General features: G+C 44.9%; 1 protein-coding gene and 1 long non-coding RNA gene across 4 annotated transcripts in view; one reads left to right on the top strand and one right to left on the bottom strand.

Moving 5' to 3' along the window:
- The window catches only part of SLC43A2 (solute carrier family 43 member 2), a 58,517-nt gene that overhangs the window by 15,862 nt on the left and 18,976 nt on the right, over positions 1–23,679 (bottom strand). For all 3 annotated transcript variants that reach the window (XM_039507448.1, XM_039507449.1, XM_039507450.1), the window contains 7 exons: positions 20,619–20,823; positions 19,250–19,305; positions 18,135–18,211; positions 7,176–7,268; positions 5,019–5,152; positions 3,852–4,051; positions 3,137–3,283 (listed from right to left, as the gene is read on the bottom strand). In XM_039507448.1, the coding sequence (XP_039363382.1) occupies positions 3,137–3,283; positions 3,852–4,051; positions 5,019–5,152; positions 7,176–7,268; positions 18,135–18,211; positions 19,250–19,305; positions 20,619–20,823 (912 nt within the window). The remainder of the gene's footprint in view (positions 1–3,136; positions 3,284–3,851; positions 4,052–5,018; positions 5,153–7,175; positions 7,269–18,134; positions 18,212–19,249; positions 19,306–20,618; positions 20,824–23,679) is intronic.
- On the top strand, positions 19,900–22,014 carry LOC120387165. Its single transcript, XR_005590049.1, has 2 exons — positions 19,900–20,002; positions 21,762–22,014. It is a non-coding gene; the product is annotated as an uncharacterized LOC120387165 (long non-coding RNA).

Genomic DNA, 23,679 nt, shown 5'->3' with positions numbered 1-23,679 from the left:
AAGGCTCAGCAAACGATGGCAAGCTTTTGGGGGGAGGCAGAGCTGATATAATTGTACATACATGGGAATTGTCTCACACACACACACATTCATAAATCATAGTCTTAGACTGTGAGCTCCTCAGGGCAGGAACTATGTGCACCTCTGTTCTTTTGCAGTACTCAACGCAATGAGCCCCCTGACGAGCTTTGGGGTGTTACCACAATATAGTTGTAATATTACTTCTTCTATACCACCATGGAAAAGATGGCACTTTTCGACACAGACAGGCAAATTTCCTGCCTCAGACACCACAGGTGTGGAGAGGAGTGGACAAGAGGACCATGCAAGTCACTTAGGAGGTTACTGCACTCATGTTTGCTCTCTTATCTCTTAGAACATAAGAAGCTTTGAACCCACTGCTCTGTCCAGCTGCAGGGAAGTTTCAGTCAGGTCTGAGTCAGCAATAAATATATGCAGGAAGTATCAGTGTCAGACTGTAGCTTACTGATTTTACCCTCTATCTCTAACCATCACTGCCTACCCTACACTCGGTCCTGTTCAGGGCATCCTCTTGAATCTGAAAACATTTGGAACCACCATTGTTACAGGGTCTGTTCTGTGAACAGACCACAGTATGTAAAAGCAGCAGGAAAGGGTAAGTAATTAATAAGTGTATTTGTCCAGCCCTTCCCCTAACCCACATGACAAACTAGGGAAATGTGGTCTAGATGAAATTAAGGTGAGTGCACAACTGGCTGAAAGACCATCCTGAAAGACTAGTTATCAGCAGTTCACTGTCAAACTGGGAGGGCATATCTAGGGGAGTCCTGCAGAGGTCAGTCCTGGGTCCAGTAGTAGTCAATATTTTCATTCAATCACTTGGAATAATGGAGTGGAGAATTGCTTATAACATCAGCAAATGACACCAAGCTGGGAGGAGTTGCAAGCACTTTGAAGGACAGTGTTAGAATTCAAAATGACCTTGACAAATTGGAGAATTGGTCTGAATTCAACAAGATGAAATTCAATAGAAACAAGTGCAAAGTACTCCACTTAGGAAGGAAAAAAAAATTCAAATGCACAGTTACAAAATGGGGAATAACCAGCTAGGTGGTAGTACTGCTGAAGGGGATCTGAGGGTTAGAGTGGATCACAAATTGAACATGAATCAACAATGCGATGTAGCTGTGGAACAAAGGTTAATATTCTTGGGCGTATCAACAGGATGTAAGACAGACACAGGAGGTTCCACTCTACTCAGCACTGAGTACTGTGTCCAATTCTGGGTGCCACACTTTAGGAAAGATGTGAACAAATTGGACAGAGTCCAGAGGCGAGGAACACAAATGATATAAAAGATATAGAAAACCTGACCTATGAAGAAAAGATTTTTTTAAATTGTGCCTGATTAGTCTTGAGAAAGTAAGATGGAGGGGGGACCTGATAACATAGTTGAAAACTGTAAAGGGTTGTTATAAAGAGGACTGCGATACATTTTTCTCCATGTCCAGGGAAGGTAGGACAGGAAGTAATGGCCTTAATCTGTAGCAAGACAGATTTAGGTTAGCTATTAGGAAAAGGTTTCTAACTCTAAGGGTAATTAAGCTCTGGAACAGGCTTCTAAGGGAGGTTGTGGAATCCCCATCACTGGAAGTTTTTAAGAATAGGTTGGACAAAGTCCTGTCAGGAACGGTCTACATTTACTTGGTTTTGCCACTGTGCAGGGGGTTGGACTTGATGACTTCTCCAAATCCCTGTCAGCCCTACATTTCTGATTCTAAAGCACATTTCTACACCTCTGCATCCTTCTCAGAGCTCTTCGTGTGAACCAAGCAGACACAACCCAAACAATGCTAAGACTTCGGACCATCCTACTGTTTTCCTGATACTATGGAAACTCTAAAGACAGCAACTAGCACACTGGGTCCAGGCTACACCACAGGAGAAATCCAGAGGGTGGCACAGAAACAGATACCAGGTCTATAGGACACAACCCATTTCTCAGCATTTTAGAGTTTTATCTGTTCACTTGAACTATTACAGGGTCCAAATAAGAGTTGTACCAAGACAATAAATCAGAAATTGTCACAAAAACTAACACTCATGCTTTAAAAAAAAAAAAAAAAGTTGGGACTAAACATAAAACCCAAACTAACCTCAAGCAGTAAAACAAGCAAAATGGAGGAGAGTAACAGTGAAAGAAGAAATGTTAAGTGAGTGAGAAGCATGGAGCCCATTTTGGGAAAGGCATCCAACCCTGGGAATTCTCCTATTTAGTGTTTAATGTCTATGTTGCCTCTTGAGCCAGAGGAGAGAGAGAGCCAAATGCTACAGTCTGTCAAGCACTGGACTAAAGAAACAAAGCAATTCATGGAATGCTGGGGCATTCTGAGTTTCTTGCATTTATTCTCCTCTCCTCCCCTAGTGCCTCATGACTGTTTTGAAAGAGTGCCTCTTGATTTATCAGCTTCACAAAATTCCAGATTTAACAAGTTCAAACCAGATCTTACTGCACAAGACAAAATTGGGCTATATTTTGTTTTGCAATTCTGGGTACTTTCAGTAAGTAAACTCTAAACTAATGTACTCTTTCCTGTTGGCTTTCTTCACTGAATCAGGCACAAACAAATCCCAGAACAGAAGCTGCCCGTCAGCCTCCCAGACACACAACAGTATGCACAAGGCTATCATGACATCATTTCCCCTCAGTGCTTTGGATTGAGTCACAGGAGAGAAGGAAAAGTATCTGCAGTTGAACTCGGCTGCTCTGTATTTTGTGCTTGCTTGTGATAAAAAATACTCAGTGGAACAGGTTTTTATTATGGCCCTCCCCTGACCTGCCAAACTTGGTAACCCCTGCTTAAGGACACAACATGGAAAGTATTTAATACAAGCTTGGCTAAAAATAACTTGATATTCGAGCGTTCACCTTGTTATTTGACATCTTGTTGCCCCTCTGCTTTTAGCAGGTTCCAGCTACCCATCAGACCATGACAGCAGCTGTCGGTTACACTCTGACCACTGAGCTGGTGACAGGCAGATAAACAGAATGGCATCTGGTGACTAATATGAAACTATCATCCCCGGTAGGTGAATGGTCAGGATCATTTCCCTGTTTCAAGGGAAGAGGTGAGAATTCTGGGCGTTACTCTACCTGTCTCCAGGTCTCCCTCCACAAGGAATCCCAGGATATTGTTCATGGCCCCCATGTAGAAAATGAGCCGCAGCTGAGTGACGCACATGGTGATGAGGCTGAGTAGCAAAATTGGGCTGAAGACACTGTGCATAAAGGATGGAGATGCTGCAGAGGAAACATGAGAGTCTCTAAAGAAGGCAGCCTCTGGTAACGGTTATTAAACAGACATGACATCAGAACAGACTGGATTGTTTAGATCAGTAGTCTTCTACTGGCTACATTACATAAACACAATACTCTAGGGACAGTCCAATGGGGAGTTCACACCAGTGACTAACTTGTGCAGAAGGGACTCCCTAAAAAAGGGATCATGTGGGGAGGACAATGATGAGTAGCTATAAGAATTTAGCACATCAGTCTTTAGCTATAGCAGTTCACACATTATGTACTATGTAATGTTCACCAGCACCCAGACATCTGCCAGGGTGGCAACATATGCCATCAAGGTACGTGCATGCATCTGAGGCAGGGGGAGGGGGCTATATGTGCCTGAACATACACTTATCTGGACAAGGATGAGTTGCACACATTGGTTAAATTCACCACATGCAAGGCCCTGCACAAGGCTGAAATATTGCTTAGCTCCTATTTTGAGGAGTTAAGTGGTGCACTCACCTTGTGCTGGCCCTTTGCACTAGGGTGAATGTCACATGCACCAATCCAGAGACAATACCTGCATCGTCTGCTTGACATTTCACTTCCAGGTCCACTGTTGACAGACAGAGTTTGTTTCCCTCTTGAGCTACCAGCTCCTTGGGGTTCTTCATGGAGCTCCCCACACTCAGACGACGTCCCACTGTGGTCACCTGCTTGTAAAACTGTTTCCCTGTAATTTTGTGGTCAAATCCCAGCCAGCTGAACTTGATCTTCACTCTGTGTGGGCAGAAGGGGGCGGGGGAAAAAAAAAAAAAGTGAGAGCTGCAAAGCAGGGCTGAGATTCATGGACTGATCTAAGGATACTGGAATCACAGGATGCAGGAAGGCTGACTATGGATTTCCAGATGTTGATTTTAACCAATAAAGAGCCTGGGACCCACTTACCAAAGAGAAACCTCCCTCTCCCTCTCTGAAGCAGCTGATGCGAGCCTCTCTCAGAGATTGTACCCCATGTCTGATCCAGTCCAGCAATTTCTACATTCCTAAGAGCAGAAGGAGGGAGGGAAAGGGGGGGGGGAGGGCTATAACTCCAAAAAATCAAAAAACTACAGCTGCCAGAACAATAGACAAAAGAGTAGAGAGAGTTTTTAAGAGAAAAGGCCTGGAATCAAGTGATCGAAGATGAAGCTGTGTGGTGGGAAGTGTGGTGAAGCTGGGAAGCCACCACCCACACGATCTTCCTTACACCAGGGGAGGATTACATGGCACATGGAATGTGAGGACCACCAAGAGCAGCAGGAGCAGCAGCAGAGAGCAAGAGATGAGGAGCAACAACCTGACCCTACAGCATTAGCGAGAGCATATAGCTGGGCCTCAGGGAGATCCTCCAGCCACAGCCAGACACACATCCACTAACCCAGAGGACCACCCAGGACCCCAGCAGCAGAAGAAGAGAAGAAGAGAGAAGTGGGGTGTGGGGGGACATACATACACAACGCAGCAAGCCAACATCACCAGACAGGCACTGGCAGTGGACCCCAAAGCAGCGAAAAAAAAAGAGGCCCAAGAAATACCTGGCGGCGCGCGACTTCAGGTTGATAGCAAAAAAAAATGGGCTATACCCAACCAGGCGAATGGCCCCCCAGGAGAGAGAGAAGAGAGATCTGTGGTTGGCGGCCCATACCCCGGTTGGGGTGACAGGCATGAATGAATGAATGAATGAAGAGCAGAAGGAGACACTTACGAGTAGTCCATGTCTTCTGGTCCTGGGAATGGCTCCAGTGGCCAGTTGAAGAAACAGTTGAAGAAAACTAGTCCTGCACAGGATGCCCAGACAATCAGAATGAGGATGAAAGAGACACCAAAATCATATATAACCTGGAATTCACAACAGAATAATATCATTAGCACGTAAAATATCCTATGCTCTAGTGTTTGCTGAAGTAGATTTGGGAGTAAGGTGGAGGGGAAAGCATGTGGCATTTAAAAACAGGGTTGCACGGTGACATCTAAGGAAGGAAGGAATTCTGTGACATCATGTAAGCACAAAAGTTTTGCACAAATTTATGCACACATCTTTATACAAGACATCAGTACAAGAAAACAAGGAGCTTCTACTGAAATTGAAACCCAGCTCTGTCAGAAACAATACAGTAACTCCTCACTTAAAATCATCCTGGTTAAGGTTGTTTCGCTGCCTATCAATTAGAGAACATGCTCGTTTAAAGTTGCGCAATGCTCCCTTATACCGTTGTTTGGCAGCCGCCTGCTTTGTCCAGTGCTTGCAGAAAAAGCAGCCCTTTGAAGCTAGATGGTGGGGGCTTAGAACCAGGGTGGCAACCCCTCTATCAGCTCTCCGCTCCCCTAAGTTCCCTGTGTGGCAGCCACCCAGCAGGCTAGAAACTGCTGGGCAGTTCAGCTGTCCCTCCCCACACTGCTGTGTGTTGCTCCTGCACTCTGCCTTGGAGCTGCTCCTGGGAGCATCCTGCTTGCTGCATGGAGGGTGGGGTGGGGGGAGAGGAGAAAGGATGCTAATGTCAGGGTGTCACCCTACTCCCCTGCTCCTATACCCTATCATGACAGGGCTCAGGACTGAGGGAGCCTGCTGGCAGCAGCAGCTATCTCAACTTGCTGATCTACTTAAAAAGGCAATATACTTAAAGTGAGGTCAGAGTACTTAAAAAGGCAATGCGCGACTCTCTCTCACACACACACACAGGGTGTGTGTGAGAAAGAGAGAGTCTCTCTCTCTGCCATGCTGTCTCCCCTCTCTCTATTCGTACGGCCTTGTAGAGTGTGAGGCTACATTAACAACAACTTGTTAACCATTGAGAGCTCAGCCAAGTGCTAGTTCATCATTTAGCAGTAAGGCATTCCCGGGAAATATCCCACCCTCTAACTTCACCACCTCAACCAAGCTTCACAATCATCATTGCTGTGTACAGTATTAAATTGTTTGTTTAAAACTTATACTCTGTATGTAAAATACAGTCTTGTCTGGCAACAAAAATTTCCCTGGAACCTAACCCCCCCATTTACAGTAATTTGCTTAACAATTGGATTTGTTTAAAGTAGCATTTTTCAGGAATATAACTACAATGTTAAAAGAGGAGTTACTGTACAGTCATTTGAGAAGTTACATCTAGATCTTCTTAGGAAACCCATTAGGAACTTTGCTGCATGGCTGGTATAACTTGATCTGACCTACTGTCCGGACCCATCAGAGTCTTGGATTTACATAAGCTAAATGGTATTAATTTTGCCTCTGTGGATGAAGCTATGTATTAAATAGCACAGATTTATTGGCTCTCCTTCCCTTTCAGAGCTCTCCATAAAACTCTATAATTAGTCTTATCACTATCTGAAGGTAGACAGACACCTCCAGATAATAATCAAAAGCTGATATTTTATTACAACTGGTCCCATGGATTCCAGGATTTAAAATTTATATTTTTCAACTCGAGATTGCTTATATCACTAAAGGTGGAAAAACGTTTTGTTTCTTTAACACCACTATAATCCTATGACTTGTGCACTTTTCACTGAAAACCATCTCAGAACTTCTAAAAACCATCCTGCCCAGTTTATAGCCCTATCTGAGGTACTATCTGGCCTCCATTATCATAGTATCTGAGCACCTCAAAATCTTTAATGTATTTATCCTCCCAACACCCCTGTCAGGTAGGGTAGGGATATTGTCCCTATTTAAAATGACTTGCTCAAGGTCACACAGGAAGTCTGTGGCAGTAGGGAAATGAACGCAGGTCTCACATATCCCAGGTTAGTACTCTGTCCACTGGACCATCCTTTCTTATGACCATCATGCAACATGGAGTCCTAAGACAGCAACATCAGAATTGCCGAGACAAATTTGTCAGAGCTCAGGATTCCACATCCTCACCTTGATTCCAGGAAAAGTGACAGCTGAGGAAGCGTAGGAGCCAATCATCAGAGCAATGAACGTGGAACGAAGGTCACCAAACATGTTGGGCAGCTGAAGCGGGCGGGGGGGGAGTAGGAGGAGAAAAAAAACAAAACAAACTTGTTGAAACTGTAATATGGAAGAAGGAAGAAAGTTGCTTTGAGAAGCCCCTAGCACCAAAAATTTTCCCTCTGGATCTAGGAAACAGAAGAAATGTTAATTATTCAAGAATTTATCTGGCTTTCCACAACAGTACACTGGGATGCAATGAGGCTGTGAAAGTGCTCATCTGCTCTGCTGCCTTTAGTGTTCCCCCATCAGGGCTTGCCTACACAGGACAGTTTACCAGTATAATTATACCAGTATGTCACACAAACTGGAAAAGCACTTTAATTCCAGAATAAGAGTGTCCATACAGGGAGTTATAAGTATATCACTAGTTATACCAGTAAATTTCCCCATGTAGAAAAGCCCTCAGTAACCAGCTTGTAAACCAAAAGAGACATGTCCATGGCTGCATCTTTTTTTGCTGCCTTTGGAGTAGGTCTTCCCCACACATTAATTACCCTCTGCATAAAGGTGTCTGTCCTTTACTCCCGCACTGCCCACTCTTACACGCTCCTGTTTTCCAACCAGTTTCCATGTCAAACATTGTGTTCACCACCTTTCTCTACACCTCTGAATTGTATACATCTCGGTCCTGTCTATTAGCTAGAAAAGGGGAGATTAATAAAATTAATAACAGGGCTGCCCGGGAGGGGGAGTGAAGACTCGGAGCACCACCTGGTGAGTACAAACGCCGAGCAGGTGGCGCCTCCCCCCGCCCCCATGTCCACTCCCCGGCTTTGCCCCAGGCCCCCTGAATCCTCTGGGCGGCCCTGATTAATAATACCCCCAACCTCTAACAAACACAACCCACAGGATACTGATCTCCACTACTCACTTCCCTATTTCTCATTCTTCTGCATCCTACCTGCATCACGGTCCCTCCAACTCTACACTTTCTACAATGCCACAAGTGTTCATAGATCATAAAGCTAGAAGGGACCACTGATCATCTATTCTGATCTCCTGTATACACTGGCTGTAGGACTTCACTTAATTCCTGCTTGAATTAGAGGATATCTTTTAGAAAGATATGCTATCTTGAGTTAAAAATTGACAGTGATGGAGAACCCACCACAATCCTTGGTAAATTGTTAATTATCACTACTTTAAAAAAATGCACTTAATGACAGAAAAGCAAAGAAAATGCAGATGCAAATGCTGCAACACCTTATGCTGATGGGTTTAAGATTCTGCCCACCCTCATCCCAAATCCTACCCTGGATCAGTGTCCTCTAATGTTTTTAGGTTGCTTAGGTACCCAGGTAAAAGGGCATGATTGGGTTATAATTTTTCAGACCTATTTTCTTCAGCAAGTTGCACTGAAGCCCAAGCTCCCATATCTAACCAGGCCCCAATCTTCCTCTTTGATGGTTCCTGCAAATTCATACATTGCTACCGGTCCTCTTCCATGTCATTAACATACAGCAAATAGCAGCTGGGACAAAGCTCAGCATATTAGCACACAACTGGGCAGGACAAGTATCCAGATACAATTTACTTTTTTTAGAATCTACTTCACAAAATGTGTCCCACTCCAGGAACAGCAGGAGAGCTATGGAGAAGAAACACCACCAATATTTTCAATATCCAGAAAGGGATGAGTCCCCATACCTGTGAGCTTGGATTCAAAAAAATAAATCACTCAAATCAGAGGGGTGCTGGGAAGTCTCTAAAATTGGTTCTTTCCTGCAGCTTATAAACAGGCAGAACTTCTGCTCCAAGTAGAGCGGCTTTTCCAATTTTCATCTCAAAATGAGTTCAGGGATTAAAATGGCATCATTAGCATGTTAAACAGAGGCCTTAGTCGACATCCACAGACACATACAGTTGTCCACTTCTAAAACTGATAAATAAAGCAATATTATTATTTTATTTGCTGTTTAGGGACCTTGCTGAGCTGGGAAAAATTAGACCGAACCTGAAGAGACCAGTTCTCACAAACACGTGCTACAATAGGAAAACAAATCAATTTTTCCCAGTAATAAGGCAGGTATGCCAGTCTGTGCAAAGGCAGGATCTCCTGCCTGTTTACATTTTTAAGTACTCCTAAAGGTAATAAAAGGTAATAATTGGAGATATACCAATCTCCTAGAACTGGAAGGGACCTTGAAAGGTCATCGAGTCCAGCCCCCTGCCTTCACTAGCAGGACCAATTTTTTGCCCCAGATCCCTAAGTGGCCCCCTCAAGGATTGAACTCACAACCCTGGGTTTAGCAGGCCAGTGCTCAAACCACTGAGCTATCCCTCCTGTGTTTCTCAGGCAGGAACACTCTGGAAGTTCCATCTGGCTCAGTTATTTGTCATGGTTATTTCTCATTACAAACTTTTGTATGGAATTCATCTCCAGGTCCTTGAATCATCTCAGAGCAGGAGCAGCAGTTATGATGTTTAGAGATTTAGGCCGGGCCTACATTACCACTTACTTTGGTATAACTTACGTTGCTCAGGGGTGCGAATAAGCCATTTCCCTGACCAGTGTAAATTACACCGACCTAAGCACCTGTGTGAATAGTGCTATGTTGGTAGGAGAAGCTGCCACCTCTCATGGAGGTGGATTTATTATGTTGATGGAAGAGCTCTCCCATCAGCATAGAGCAGTAGTCTCCCACCTTTTTATGCACAAGATCACTTTTAATTTAAGTGCAACCCAGGATCTACCCCACCCCTTCCTCCAGGCCCCACCCTGCTCACTCTATTCCCCCCACCCTTCATCTCTTGCTCTCCCCTACCCTCACTCACTTTCACGGGGTTGGGGTTCGGGAGGGGGTACAGGCTCTGGGCTGAGGTCAAGGGGTTCAGAGTGTGGGAGGGAGTTCTAGGTGAAGCCTGGGGCAGGGGGTTGGGGTGGAGGAAGGGGCTTGGGGTGCTGGCTCTGGGAAAGGGCTCAGGGTTGGAGGTTTGGGGTGCAGGAGGGCGCTCAGTCCTGGGGGTTGGAGTGTGAGAGGGGTGCAGGCTCTGGGCTCCCACCAGGAAACACTTACCTTGGGCAGCTACCGGTTGCTGGCGCAGCGGAGCTAAGGCAGGCTCCCTGCCTGCCCCGGCCCCACACTGCTCCCGGAAGCAGCCAGCATGTCCCTGTGGCCCCTGGCAGCACTGCCCCCAAAGATCCTATTGGCCGCAGTTCCCAGCCAATGGGAGCTGTGGGAACGGTGCTTGCAGGCAGGAGCAGCGCATGGAGACTCTTGCCGCCTCCCAGGGGCATGCTGGCCACTTCCAGGAGCAGCGAGAGGCCAGGGCAGGCAGGGAGCCTGCCTTAGCCCTGCTGCACCGTCAGACTTAGCGACTGGAGATTGCGATGGACTGTCAGAGGCTCCAGGACTGACCAGTCGATCACGATCTATGGGTTGGTGACCACTGGCAAAGAGCATCTTCACCAGACGTGCTGCAGGGCACCACGTAGCACTTCTAGTGTGGACTAGCCCTTACTGTACTTTTGGGGAATCCTGAGAAAACAACTCGGCGGCAGCAGGGTCCTACAGTAGGACATGCCCACACCCAGATACCTGCATCCAGAACAGCTGTCAACCTAGTGTCTTAGAGAGGCGTGCATTGGAAACATACAAAGCGATCTCTTCCCTGGCATGAAATTGCAACTCTGGGTGTGGTGGCCTAAATCTGCACCACAACACACTTGTCACACTGTAACCTCTCTGTCTTACTCTTACAGTGGTTCCCAAACTGGGGTTCATGAACCCCAGGGGGTTCACAAAATGTTACAGGGGGTTCTCAGGGAAAAAATCCCTAATGGTGGACAGAGCTGTCCCTAGGGACCCCGGGCAGCCCGGAGCCCCTGGACTTCCAAGAACTAAGCAGATCAAAGCAAACATCTCTATCACACTGAGGAGATTTAAACTTCAAGACTCCTTATAAGAAATGGAAAGGGAGGTGGATATTTTTTGCTGTTTTTAAAATTAAATAGGCAGCTAGTGTTGTTTTTAAATTATTATGAAGAACAAGCTGAAGCTTTGTTGTAACGTGCGTTGTTTGCCTGGACTGCTCAAGACCTGAATGCCTGTGTAGGAGGAACTCTTTGAGTTGGCTTCTTAAATACCTTCCTGCTGTTTCACATCTGATACTCCTTGATGAAACATAGAAACCTTGTCTTATAACAGGCTTATTCAAAGCGATACAAGCTACAAAAGTGAGATCTTGGAAGAGTGTTGCCGTTTTCATAATGTAATAAAAATACTGTAATGATAAATAATGTATAATAAGCATGTCATAAAAAACAAACTGTATTTCCAAGCTCACTGCTTTTATAATTTATACTCAGGTAAAGGAGAAAATCCCTGGAAATATTCATTTTTAGGAGGGGGTTCGCCAGACTTGACATTTTTGTGAAAGGGGTTCACAGGTTGTTAAAGTTCAGGAATCACTGCTCTAGAAAGAGGCTGGTCCTTGTCACCAGGCAGGGAATTCAGCTTCTACTTATTTAAACTCAGTAATACCCTAAACCTAAATAAGCCTACAGAATTACAACAGCTGCTGTGGGAAGGGCTTGGAGCAGGGCAAGGACTCCACAAACACAGCTGCTTCATGGCTTGGTTTTCTTTCAGAGCCACAGAGATCACACAAAGAGCCTTTTTTACACAGCACAGAAGCAAGACCAAGCCTAGGTGACACTTCAGCCATAGTGGTTGGTGGCAACTTTTAGTAGTGTGCCTGAAGATGCAAAACAGCCTTTGCCATCCTATCCAAGTCTTTTTATGGCAAGGAGGGAAGGCAGAACCTGTGCTCCTCTCTGCATTAGGGCAGAATTTTGAGAGACTCACTTTCCAAAGCAGCAAAGAGTCCTGTGGCACCTTATAGGCTAACAGACGTTTTGGAGCATGCGCTTTCGTGGGGGGAATACCCACTTCGTCGGATGCATGTCCTGCTTGCATCCGACGAAGTGGGTATTCACCCACGAAAGCTCATGCTGCAAAACGTCTGTTAGCCTATAAGGTGCCACAGGATTCTTTGCTGCTTTTACAGATCCAGACTAACACAGCTACCCCTCTGATACTTCACTTTCCAAAGAGCACAGCTCCCATTTAGGTACTAAAATAAATAGCTGGATTTTCAAGAGTTCAGCATATTTGGATGAACTCTGTAGAAAGCCTGGCCCTAACTGTTGGCCCTGACCACTTGATTATCTGAACCTGAGATTTTTTTGTGGGGAGGGGAAGGAAGAACTGGTCCTAGAAGGAAAACCTTCAAAATAGACTGGGAAAAGGGCACTGGTGCTATCCTCCTTCCATATCCTGTTTCCCCATTACTGTTGCCAACTCTTGATGTTGGGAGTTTTTCCTTAAAGCTCCAGCTACTAGGGACAGGCAGTTACACAATCATGAGCTTTCATTATTTAAAAGAAATGAAATTATTTTCTAGCTCTCATGGTTGCAGAAGAGACTTGAAAAAGTGAACCATAAAAAGGCAGACAGACCCAAAATTTTATTATTTTTCATATATTTTCAAGGCTATAAAAGGGACAGTTTCATACAGTCTGATCTCCTGAATAACAGGCCAGAAAATTTCATCCAGCACTTTCTGCATCAAGCCCTAAATTCTGGCTGAGCTACAGCACGTCTTTTAGAAAGAAAGGCAATCTTGATTTAATGATTCCAAGTGACAGAGAATCCACCACATTGCAAGGTAAACTGTTCCAGTGGCTAATCACCCTCACCATTAAAATTCTGCACCTTATTTCTAATCTGAATTTGTGTAGCTTCTCAACTTCCAGCCACTGGATTTTGTTATGCATTTTTCTGCAAGATTGAAGGGCCCTCCACTATCAGAAATATTTTCCTCACATAGATACTAATGACAGCGATCATGTCACCTCTTTACCGTCTCTTGGATAAACTAAATATATTGATTTTTTTCCATCATACAAGAGATTTTCCAGATCCAGAATCTTTCTTGTACCTCATTTCTAAACCCTTTCTAATCTTGATGTGTGGATACCAATACTGGGCATGGTATTCCAGTAATGGTCTCACTGATGCTATATGCAGTGGCAAAAACACCTACCTACTCCTATACTATATTCCTCTGCTTATGCAACCAAGGATTGTGCCTCTTAACACCGAGAGCCCATATTCAGCCAGTTGCCACCACGACCCCTATGTCCCTTTAAGAGTAACCACTCTTCAAGATGTAGTGAGTCCCCATTCTGTACATGTGACCTTATGATTAAAGGCCTGACACATGTTTTGAATGCTTGGGGTTGCAATACTGAGACTTCATGTAAAAATGACCTACAAAATAAAAAGAAAGAAAAAGCATGTTTGGGACTTCTTGCTTCCTCATAGTATATGAATGTGGCAGAAAAGAGTTGTGTATGCTTGGGTTTTGGGGTCATTTTTTCTTTTCTGTTTTTAACATTAGAAATAAAAGTTCTGACTTCCTGGTTTTTGCTGGGACAACTGGCGAGAATTAATGGGAAATCCCAAGAGACTGAAATCTGAGCATCTGGGAGAAGGCATTTTTAGTCAATGTCTAAACTTGGTTTTCTGTTAATAGCTATTTAATTTGAACTCCTTCCAAGCCCTAGGGAAATGTTCACTATGAACATATCATTCCATCAAGGCCAGTGGAAGTTCCAGTTCCACTTCTCTGGAAAAACCAACAACTTGATATTCTGAATACTGCTTAGTAATAAAGACACACTACAAGGCTGCCCTTCCCCATTACAGAACAGCAGCAAAGGGCACAAGCTTGTTTTATACCCTATTCTCATTTTAAAATGCAGCTTTTTTTTCTTCTTGATGCTCCCTGCTAGAATCTATAAAAGGCCCTCTATGGTCATTTATCACATCGGTTTATCTCTGTGCAGTGTTGTTTGGCTTGAGCTCCCTGTGCTCTTAGATTCCTGTGTTGTGGTCAGCCACCAGCACACATTGCTCTTTGTCCATTTACAAATGCCTGCTCACAATGGCTAAGTCCAAGTCACTCCCTAGGGATCTCTGCATTGCACTGTAACAGGCAGAGTCTGTCTGACCACCTTCCCAGAACTGGGAACACCATCACCAGCCATTGTTGCCCTCCCACTCTCTGCCCCAACCTGTCAGCCCTGCACCTCAGGACATCCAGGAAACACAGATTGAGCAGGCTCAGACATTAGCTTATCAAAGACACTATACAGCCTGCCATTTGTTTATTACATCCCAAGGATTTGGCAAATTTCATACACAGGGTCCCACATCTTATCCTCCTTTGCCCTGACACAGCTGTTCATATGCACCATCCTTCCTCAAGCATCATGGACAAGCTTCACCCTCTACCACAGCTGACAGGCAGGACCAACTCACTTTTCCAGGACTAAGGGCAGCAAGGAGGGTACCTGACCTACACACATTTGAGGACAGATAGTATCTTTATGCACCCAGGTGGGGTTCCACCTATTGGCTGGAGTAGATAAGGATGGAGCCACAACCCGAGCAAACAAGCAACTCGTAGCTCAATACCTGTGACCCATCTTGTAAGGGTTGGAAATCTCATCAGCATCAACCACAAAGGATCCACTCCTTTGAGCAGTTAGAGTCTGAATAAAAACTCATCTTGCTGAGTTTCAATGTGTGCTGCCTTTTTATATCTATATCCACACACACACACACACACACACACACACACACCTTCACCAGAACTATGGCTGCACAAAATTCATTCTTGCAGCAGAGGGCGAGTCCCCTAGAATTTGCACTCCCAACCTAAGCAGCACTACAGGTCATTGCAATTGGAGGAGGTGGTGAAGTCACTTTGGTTTTTTCCTCAGGACTCACATACACAAACATCAGCACACTCAGCAGTTAGTTCCTGTACCAGCCAGAATGGGCTCCTCACACCACATTACACTCATTAGGACTGGAGACATTAGTGCAGCATCATCTGGACTTTGGGCAATGAATGTCAAGCTCTTCAGGTCTCCTTACCTAAAGCTCATTTCAGTCTCATTGTTTCCAGCTCACCTCTAAATTCCCTTCTCATTATACAGAGTATCTACACTGCGTATGTAACATCCACACTGCCCCAGAGCAGGAGGCATCCCCTGGTAACTGCAATACCTATACGCACAGGATTAATGCTCTGATTTTTTCTCCTTTTCTCACCTTTCTACATACAGCTCACAGGTCACAGCTAGAAAGGGCCATCACAGTAGTTCCCACATTTACATGTGTAACTATTACATGCCCAAAAGAGAATTTACACTGGCAAATCAGCCTGATGTCTTTATGCCCGCAAACTTGCATTTCCATGCATAGATTGGGAAGTTAGACACTGGTACAAACTTAGAGACAAGTTTTGAAATGCTGGACCTGTGGCTACAACATGGGTCTCCTGCTGAGATAAACTGTTATACAAAAGCACTCTGAAGACCACTGCCCCACAGCCCAAGTCACAACTCTCGGTGCAAGCTCAGTCCAGACGGGTACTGGCAGTCACAAAGGTTTACTAACAGTTACTTTTAGAACTGTTTCAGACTCTAACCTTTATTCTTATAAGGCTTTACCTTCACCTCTGAAGACCAGTTTCCTTATTGCTTCTGTTATCATTTGCAGTGATGAAGGTATTAATAAGCTGCTGTATTTCTCTTTCTATGAAAAGCTATAGATACATGAAATGCTCACTTGCTGTATTATAGAGTGGCAACACCAAGCAGAAAAGTATCCTATTACCTGCAATTCATAAGTGTCAGAGTACATCCACTTGCAACCAATGACATTCGTATCTAAGCCCCCATACCATTCCAGAATGCTCTGACATTGCAACAGACCAAGCCCCACTTACGAGTGAAAGTGGATTCTGCTCTAGAGCTGCAGACCACTGTCACGCTCCCTGTAAGAGTACTTTGAATTTGGCCATGTGGGGAGGAACTTGAAAGATGCAGAGGGGTGCATAAGGGAGGCCTGCTGTCAGTCTACCTGTGTGGCAGCTAGGTTGATTGTTACCAAAGTGCACTGCAATAAGTCTGAGCTGCCAGAGAGGAGCACAGCTCCTGCAGTTCTCCCCAGGCCTCACCCAGTTGCATTATTTCAGTATAAGAGGGGCCATATGTGGAATTTTCATTGCTAGTCAGACAAAACATCAGGAAAGAGATAGTTAAAGATGCCTGCATACGGGGGCTCTGGCTTCTCCACACACAGCCTCTCCCATATAGTATGCAACCTCCATCTCCTCCTTCGGATCCTACAATCTCTCCAATAGCGACCCAGATAAACACAAAGTTAGAAAGCACCACCCTTGACACAAACATGATATGAGTCACCTTAGTAGCCCCACAGGCTTATTCATGGGCCCCTCCTAGCTGTTTGTCTCCTTATGTTCTGCCTGTGTCATACTCCATTTACCCTGCACACTCCTTGGGTCCAGGCCACAGGCAGGGTTTTCAGATGAATTTAGAAGCCTGGTTTTATACATTTTTTTTAAACTTTTGGACTATAACTTTACTTGCTATCTAAAGCAGCTGCCACAATTCTGACATTACAATACATACAACAGCCTCCAAACTCAGCCTCTGCCCATGACAATTCACAGGAACTCAGTCTGTGTGTAACCCACAGGTTAGACAGAAATTTAGAAACAAGGGGAAAGTGAGCTGGGTCCAAACCTTTGAGACATTGTTGATCAAAACAGGTAATAGAAAACTGCTTGTGAAGCAGTTATGAGAGATTTTCAGCTCAGAACACCTAGTTCCAGCCACACTAACAAGGGTAAGAGTAATGAGGTGAAAAATTTATTCTCAAATGGGTTGCTGCATCTGCTCCCATCTCTAAGCAACAAGAGCCCCAAAATGCAGAGAGGCAGCAGACTTAGTCACTGGTCGATGTTTGTGCTCCAGTCAATGGACTGAGTAAACAGACATAAGTATGCGGCACAGATGGAGCTGGGCCGGGCATATTTCAACAGCTCAGCACTTCCGAGAAAGAGTCTGTCAGCACCTTGGAGTAATTCTCATCCATATAAAAGGGCAAAGCCCGTTGTGCCAAGGAACTCTCCTTCCCTATCCAAGGAGAAAAAAGTCACACAGCCATGCCCAAAAGGAACTGGTTTGTACTAGTACTGTCCCGCACCTCAGAACAACTCCCTATGCTGTTAAGTGCTTTGTTGCTGGTCAATGCAGCACTACACACAACAGTATCTGCCATTTACAAAAGAACAGTACTTCCTACCCAAGATTTCACTACATCCTTCAGATTTCAAGAGCCTTGTGCCCCTCCACCTTCTCCTAAGAGTAAGCTAGAGCTAAATTCAACGCATTACATGTGGGCCCTGCTTCAGTCAGCTGCACTGCACATGTGTAAGTGAACACAGATTCTGGCTCAAAGGACGGAAAAGAGCCTTCTCTTCCCTCTCACCAACTATCTCTACTGGTAAGGGACAGGTGAGCCCTGGGCTAACCATCCAATATCAAGCTTTTCAATAGGCCAACTACCCTATTTGTATCAAAACACATGTGAGCATGAAACTGTTCAACTCAGCAAATGAAGGATCCACTTGGCACCTTCCTGCCAGTTCAGCTCACCAGCTAGCACAGGGATTCTCGAACTGGGGTCGTAAGGTTATTACATAGGGGTCACAAGCGGCTACCCACCCTTCACCTCCAAACCCCGTTTTGCCTCCAGCTTAAATGTGTTTAGTTTGGGGGGTGGGGTGTCACACTCGGAGGCTTTCTGTGTGAAAGCAGTCACCAATACAAAAGTCTGAGAACCACTGAACTAATAAGGGGGAAATAATATCTCCCTATTCCCTATAGGTGGGGCCTTGCGAAGAGCTGTGGGGTGGAGGCCAAAGAGGATAAATGAAGGGAGGGCAGATTCACAATTGTTCACGTAATAACTCTTCACTTACCGTAAGTGAGGTAAAGGTCATGCACATTCCACCAAAGCCATTCAGAGCCAGTGAGATGAAGATCAGCACTGACAGTGCTGCAGTGGAAAAACAAGAGCATTTACTGGATAGAATCACAGTGTCCCCAAAAATCCTGGTTTCAGCAAGGACTGAGCCAGTGCCCTGCACAGAGTGAAAGATTCCTTCCAAACTGGCTCATTCTAGCTCCACACTGTTCATTCTAAGCCAAAGTCACAGGGAAAGAAGGTCAGGTACTAGGAGAATCAGAATTCGATGTGGGCATCAGTTTGCAGAGCTGTGGACACTAGTTTTCCCTCTGGGATGTGTGGGAACCCAAGGTCTCTTCTCCTCCTGCCCCTCTGAACTGTCTCATTGGTCTCAAAAGAAAAAATTACTTCTTAGAACTGGGCTCCAGGGACTACCTCACTATCTCAGCTAGAGGATGTGGCTACATTTATCCTGGAGCGGGGGAAGACTTCAACATTCAGCATTGGTTACTGCCCACCTCTTAATTCTGGAGGAACCTTTGAACTTTTTTTCTTAAATTTCTCACTGTGAGCTCACCACTGCTGAGGCACCTTCACCCTGGCAAAAGAGTGAAGCTGGGAAAGAGACAGCTGCCTCAGAGCCACCTTTGACACTGCTAAGCAAGGGACCGTACAAGCAGCACCCCCAAAATCTTCCCTCTGGAGACCAAGCTTAATGCCCCCTCAACACACCATGGGGCTCTGTATCTCACTTGTCACTGGCAGGCCTGGCCTGCAGTGCAAGGTTATTATACTTTATACAGGATACAAAGCAGGCGGCAGGTTTTTTGAACTTTTTGCTCACAGGATTCTTGCGGTATGGGACGCTGGCTGCATTCCCATCAGTGCTTACAAGAGGAGCTGGGGCCTGCCTTTGAGCCACTGCACCCTCCCAGTAGGCAATACGCAAAGTTTATGCTGTACTTCTTTCGGGTGATCTCTTTAGCTTGCTGAGGACACTATAATCAGAGTATGTGCCCTTATTTTAGTGTTCTCTGCACACTACAGCCCCCAGTTACTCGCTAAACCTCTCAAAAGTGTAACAACCCCAAGGCCCTTTCAATAGAGTCCACAGAGCTCAGTACTTACAATTTGGGTTACTAGCTCCATATGCAATCATCACACAGGACACAGCAAAGCAGGCACTGAAACAGAATTGAAGCCTTTAACCACATGTCAGAAAGCCTACTACAGAGAAGTTACACTGTCTCCGCAGTCTCAGTGCCTGGCTAAGGCTGAGACTTTGAGAGTTAATTGGCTGAAGCAAAATCTGGATAAGATGGAAGGGATGGTGATGGGTTGGAGACAAAAATCTAGAGTAATGGGTGAAAGTTCTTCATGCACCTTCTATGGGTATTGAAGAGTCAACCTTTCCCAATGCAAAACTCAAACTTGAGGTCCTAATAGATTCTGAATTTTCAGGCAGCGTCAGTGTCCCATCATCTGCACATGACAAGGAGACTGCAACAACCTTCCCCTACGACATGGCCCTACTAACATCTATCCAGACTTCAGTCACCTCCAGGCTGGTTTACTGTAAAGCAGCAGTTTGTATGAAGAGCATTCAGAGCCTTCACCTGCCTACCTCCCAAGTGAGGCAGGTCAATGAGCACAAATACCTGGCCTCAGTGCTTAGCACATGGTACTGGCTCAGTTCCAGGTGCAATTCACAGAGTTAGAATATTTACAGATCTAGACAGTCTGGAACCCAGTTACCCAACAAACCACTTCTCCCCTGCATTCTATCACAGCAACTGTAAATACCTACTCCACATGATAATTTGAGACAGGAAGTGAGGATATTCCTTTGCCACTTGAAAGCACAAGGGAAGCTTTAGACAGGTAATACGCAATTAACTCTGGAGTAAATGGGGTAACATTCACTTCTTGCAAGTCATGTGGGATGGGATAATTTAGTAACCACAAGCAAGACAGACCTTGTTTTCTTGTGTAATATAGCACCCCCAGCAGCACTGTGCCACTAGCACCATGGTGGGGCACTCACTTAGTATCAGCTTGACTCCCATCCCTACTGACACAGTGGAATAGTTCTTCTCTCCCCCTAGAACCTTGTTCCCAGGGAATTCAGAAGTCAGAGACTCTAGGAACATGGATGTAAGTCCCATCCCCTTCTCCTTATAGGGAAATTTAAAATGCTAAATGAGTTCACCTGTCAGCCTCAACCCTACCCTATTCATGGCTGACGGAGTTCTGGGAGATTTCCAGTCCAGTCCAACAGCAGACAGGCTGTTTTTTCCCCTGAGTATCCATTTTACAAAGACAAAAATAGTGGTCAGATACCATGGAAATGATGAGATCCCCTGGTGATAGGCATGATACAAGAACCTGAGTGGAATGAGCTGCTTGCCATAAACTATTGAACTGAGGACTAAGCATAACCTCTGGCTCAAAATTAACTTCTAGTTTTGAAACAGTTGGTAAGTTTCATAACACCAACCTGCCAAGCAGACGCAGTTTGCGAGGGCCATATTTGTCCATGACAATCCCAAGAGGCAGAGTGATTGCACTCAGCAAGAAGGATCCAATGGTAAAAGCCAGGTTCAGCATTTCATCCTGCTCCGGGCAGATGAGCCACCCATTAATCCGAATCACAGCTTCCTGCTCTGTCGTGTTTCCATGTGCAGAGCTGGTGGTAAAATTCTCTATATGGGATAAAAGAAACATTGTTATAGTGTAGTGAGGAAGACAGCACACTAAACCCAGTTACAAGAAGAGGGGCAGGTAGAACAGCCCTGCACACAAAAAGGCACAGATCGCAATTGCCTAGATACACAATTTACCAATCTTAATCCAGAATAAAGGTGTGCACACACAGATTTGCACCAAGATTACCAGAGGTGTGAATTATACCCCATACAATTATTTCTGTTCTAGTCACCATGTAGACAAGCCCTTAGTCTAGAACAATCATTTGAAAGCCTGACATTCAGATGAGCTCTGTCACCTCAACTCCCTGCACTGGGATAGGAGCAGTTTAAGAACAGCTAGTCCTAGGGTGACCAGATGTCCCGATTTTATAGGGACAGTCCTGATATTTGGGGCTTTGTCTTGTATACATGTCAATTACCCCCCACTCCCTGTCCCAATTTTTCACCCTTGCTATCTGGTCACTCTAGCTAGTCCCAATAGATGAGTCTCTAGCTTTAGGCCTGACTCTCCAAGATGTCATGTATCAGAGGGGTAGCCGTGTTAGTCTGGTTCTGTAGAATCAGCAAAGAATCCTGTGGCACCTTATAGACTAACAGATGTTTTGCAGCATGAGCTTTAGTGGGTGAATACCCACTTCTTCGGATGCAAGCAGATTCTTTATTGCTTTTACAGGATTCTTTGCTGCTTCTCCAAGATGGTGATTCAACAGCCTCCCAGGTCACTTATTTCATTGCCCCAATTGTTCTTCTAGTTATGAACCTTCCAAGCTCCCTGGATGGCAGGGAAGGATGGTTCAGCTGAAGTCTCTATATACCTGTAGACAGTTCTCCTTTCCCCAGACTTTACAATTTGGGAGTTAAGAGAATTGAAAATGTTTTGTCCAAAACATTGATCGTATTTCTTCCTTGCCTTTTTTTTTTTGCGCCTTCAGGTGAAGAACGCCAGCTGCAAACTCCTCTATAGAATGAAGTTTGTTATTTATCTTACACAAAATGGCAACTATGGAATCAGGGCAGTTTGAAAAGGAGGAGTTCTACATAAGCTCATCTCAGTTTACATTAGCAGTTTTCACTGCCTCTTGTCAGCTCTTTCATTCTCTTGCAACAACTTCCCAGAAAGTTCTAAAAAGAAAGCCTGCCGCATTCATTGTCATTCACATAAATTGAGGATGCACTCCTTCTATACATTTCTATTTTCTGGCAGAATCAATTTTCAAGTCAAGTAAGCTTTGTTGGCATGATAAGGGACTTGGTCTTTCCCCAGCTGGAGAAAATCAATGTCATGTAGAACTTTTCTATGGTACTTAATAACAAACTGTTTTCACGATAGTAAATATTGCCAAATACAGCTGACAAAGTTTAACATTTACAAGTTTAGACATTTTTTTATGCATGAGTATATATGAGAATGGTGCCCAAAACTGAACTCATTACTTAAGTGAGATCTAATCAGCACCAAGAAAAAAGAAATCATCTTGTGAGAGACAGCTGAATAGGACATTTGCCTTTTGGTTCAGCATTACCAAATCTATGGCTTTCATGATTCTCTCTAATCCTAGTGGTCCCACAGCCCAGCAACCCTGCAAGTCAGGCTTCCGAATATTCCCCTCTTACCAGAGCCTCTCTACCTTTAGAGAATGTCGTTATTGAGTTCCAACTAGTTCTACACGGCTGAGCTCTGGTTTTAGTTCCATCTGCCAGCCTGATCACTCCCAGCTTTGTATCAACTGGAAATAAACTCTGCTCTACCCTCCAGGTTTCAAATACCTACAGATACTCAGTGACACCAATATTTGGGGACTGGGAAGGTGCCTTCTACATGCACATACCTAATATACAAGCACAGGTACTCCACATACCCCCCAGAAGTACTGGAGTCTCCCTACCTTATTTCATCTAGGTTCTCTCGTTAGCACAAGGAACAACAAGTTTTGACCTATTCTTCCCCTTTGTTATTCATGCCAATATTTATAAACCTTTATCCTGTCCCCTCTCTGTTGCCAGTTTTCCATGTCATCATGTCCAGTCCCTTTGTCCATGTGACCCATTTTGTGTTTTTGGCCTATCAGCATCCATTCTACAAGTGCAGAATGGAGACGTAATCACAGTGCCCCAGCAGCAATCTCACCACATCTGATGCAGAGAAATCACCCCCGCATTTGAGGTGTTCTTCACAAAAGAATTTCAGATTCACTGCAAATACTGCAGACCGGCTCCAAGTCCTACCAGACTCCCATCTCACAGTACTTGATAAACTGCAAGCCTTACAACACTCCTGTCAGGGAGGCAGGGATACAAAGGGGTCACTTCACCCACAGCCTCAATGCTTTGGGCTAATCGCAGAGATAAGGCCATAGGAAACAGCGGGTGAAAGGTTAAACTCAGACAAACAAGAATTAGACAAAACAGAAATGAATTCCCTGTGTTAGCCCTCTATTAAGATAGCTGCAGTGCTTAGTTGTGGGCTAGGAGGGAGGGTGGGAGAACACTGGCAATGCAGTGACCTTATAACTTTTGATTGTGTGTGTCAAACAGGGAGCTCTCTTCAGGAGAAAAGGAAAACAGAACAGGCAATACTTTAAGGATGGCTCATTCATTGTTGTTGTAATGTTATTAGTGTTTACCCTTACAACAGGGATCCTCATCATGCACTCCAATGAGAGGGACACAAGCGTGAAGGGCAGACACAAAGAGGGCAGCAATGTGGGGCACAGTCTTGGAAACAGCAGCCAGATTCCCACTGAGATTAAACGGACTCTGTGCAGGTCACTTGTCCAGAAATGTTTGGGAGCAGGGGTGCTTCACTTCAATTTGTGCCTCAGTAAATCATCTGGTTTTGTGTCCATCTCA

Source organism: Mauremys reevesii, linkage group 20, assembly GCF_016161935.1.
Source record: "Mauremys reevesii isolate NIE-2019 linkage group 20, ASM1616193v1, whole genome shotgun sequence".
Lineage (NCBI taxonomy): Eukaryota > Metazoa > Chordata > Testudines > Geoemydidae > Mauremys > Mauremys reevesii.
Note: the sequence above shows the minus strand (reverse complement) of the source record. Positions and strands in the feature narration are given on the sequence as shown.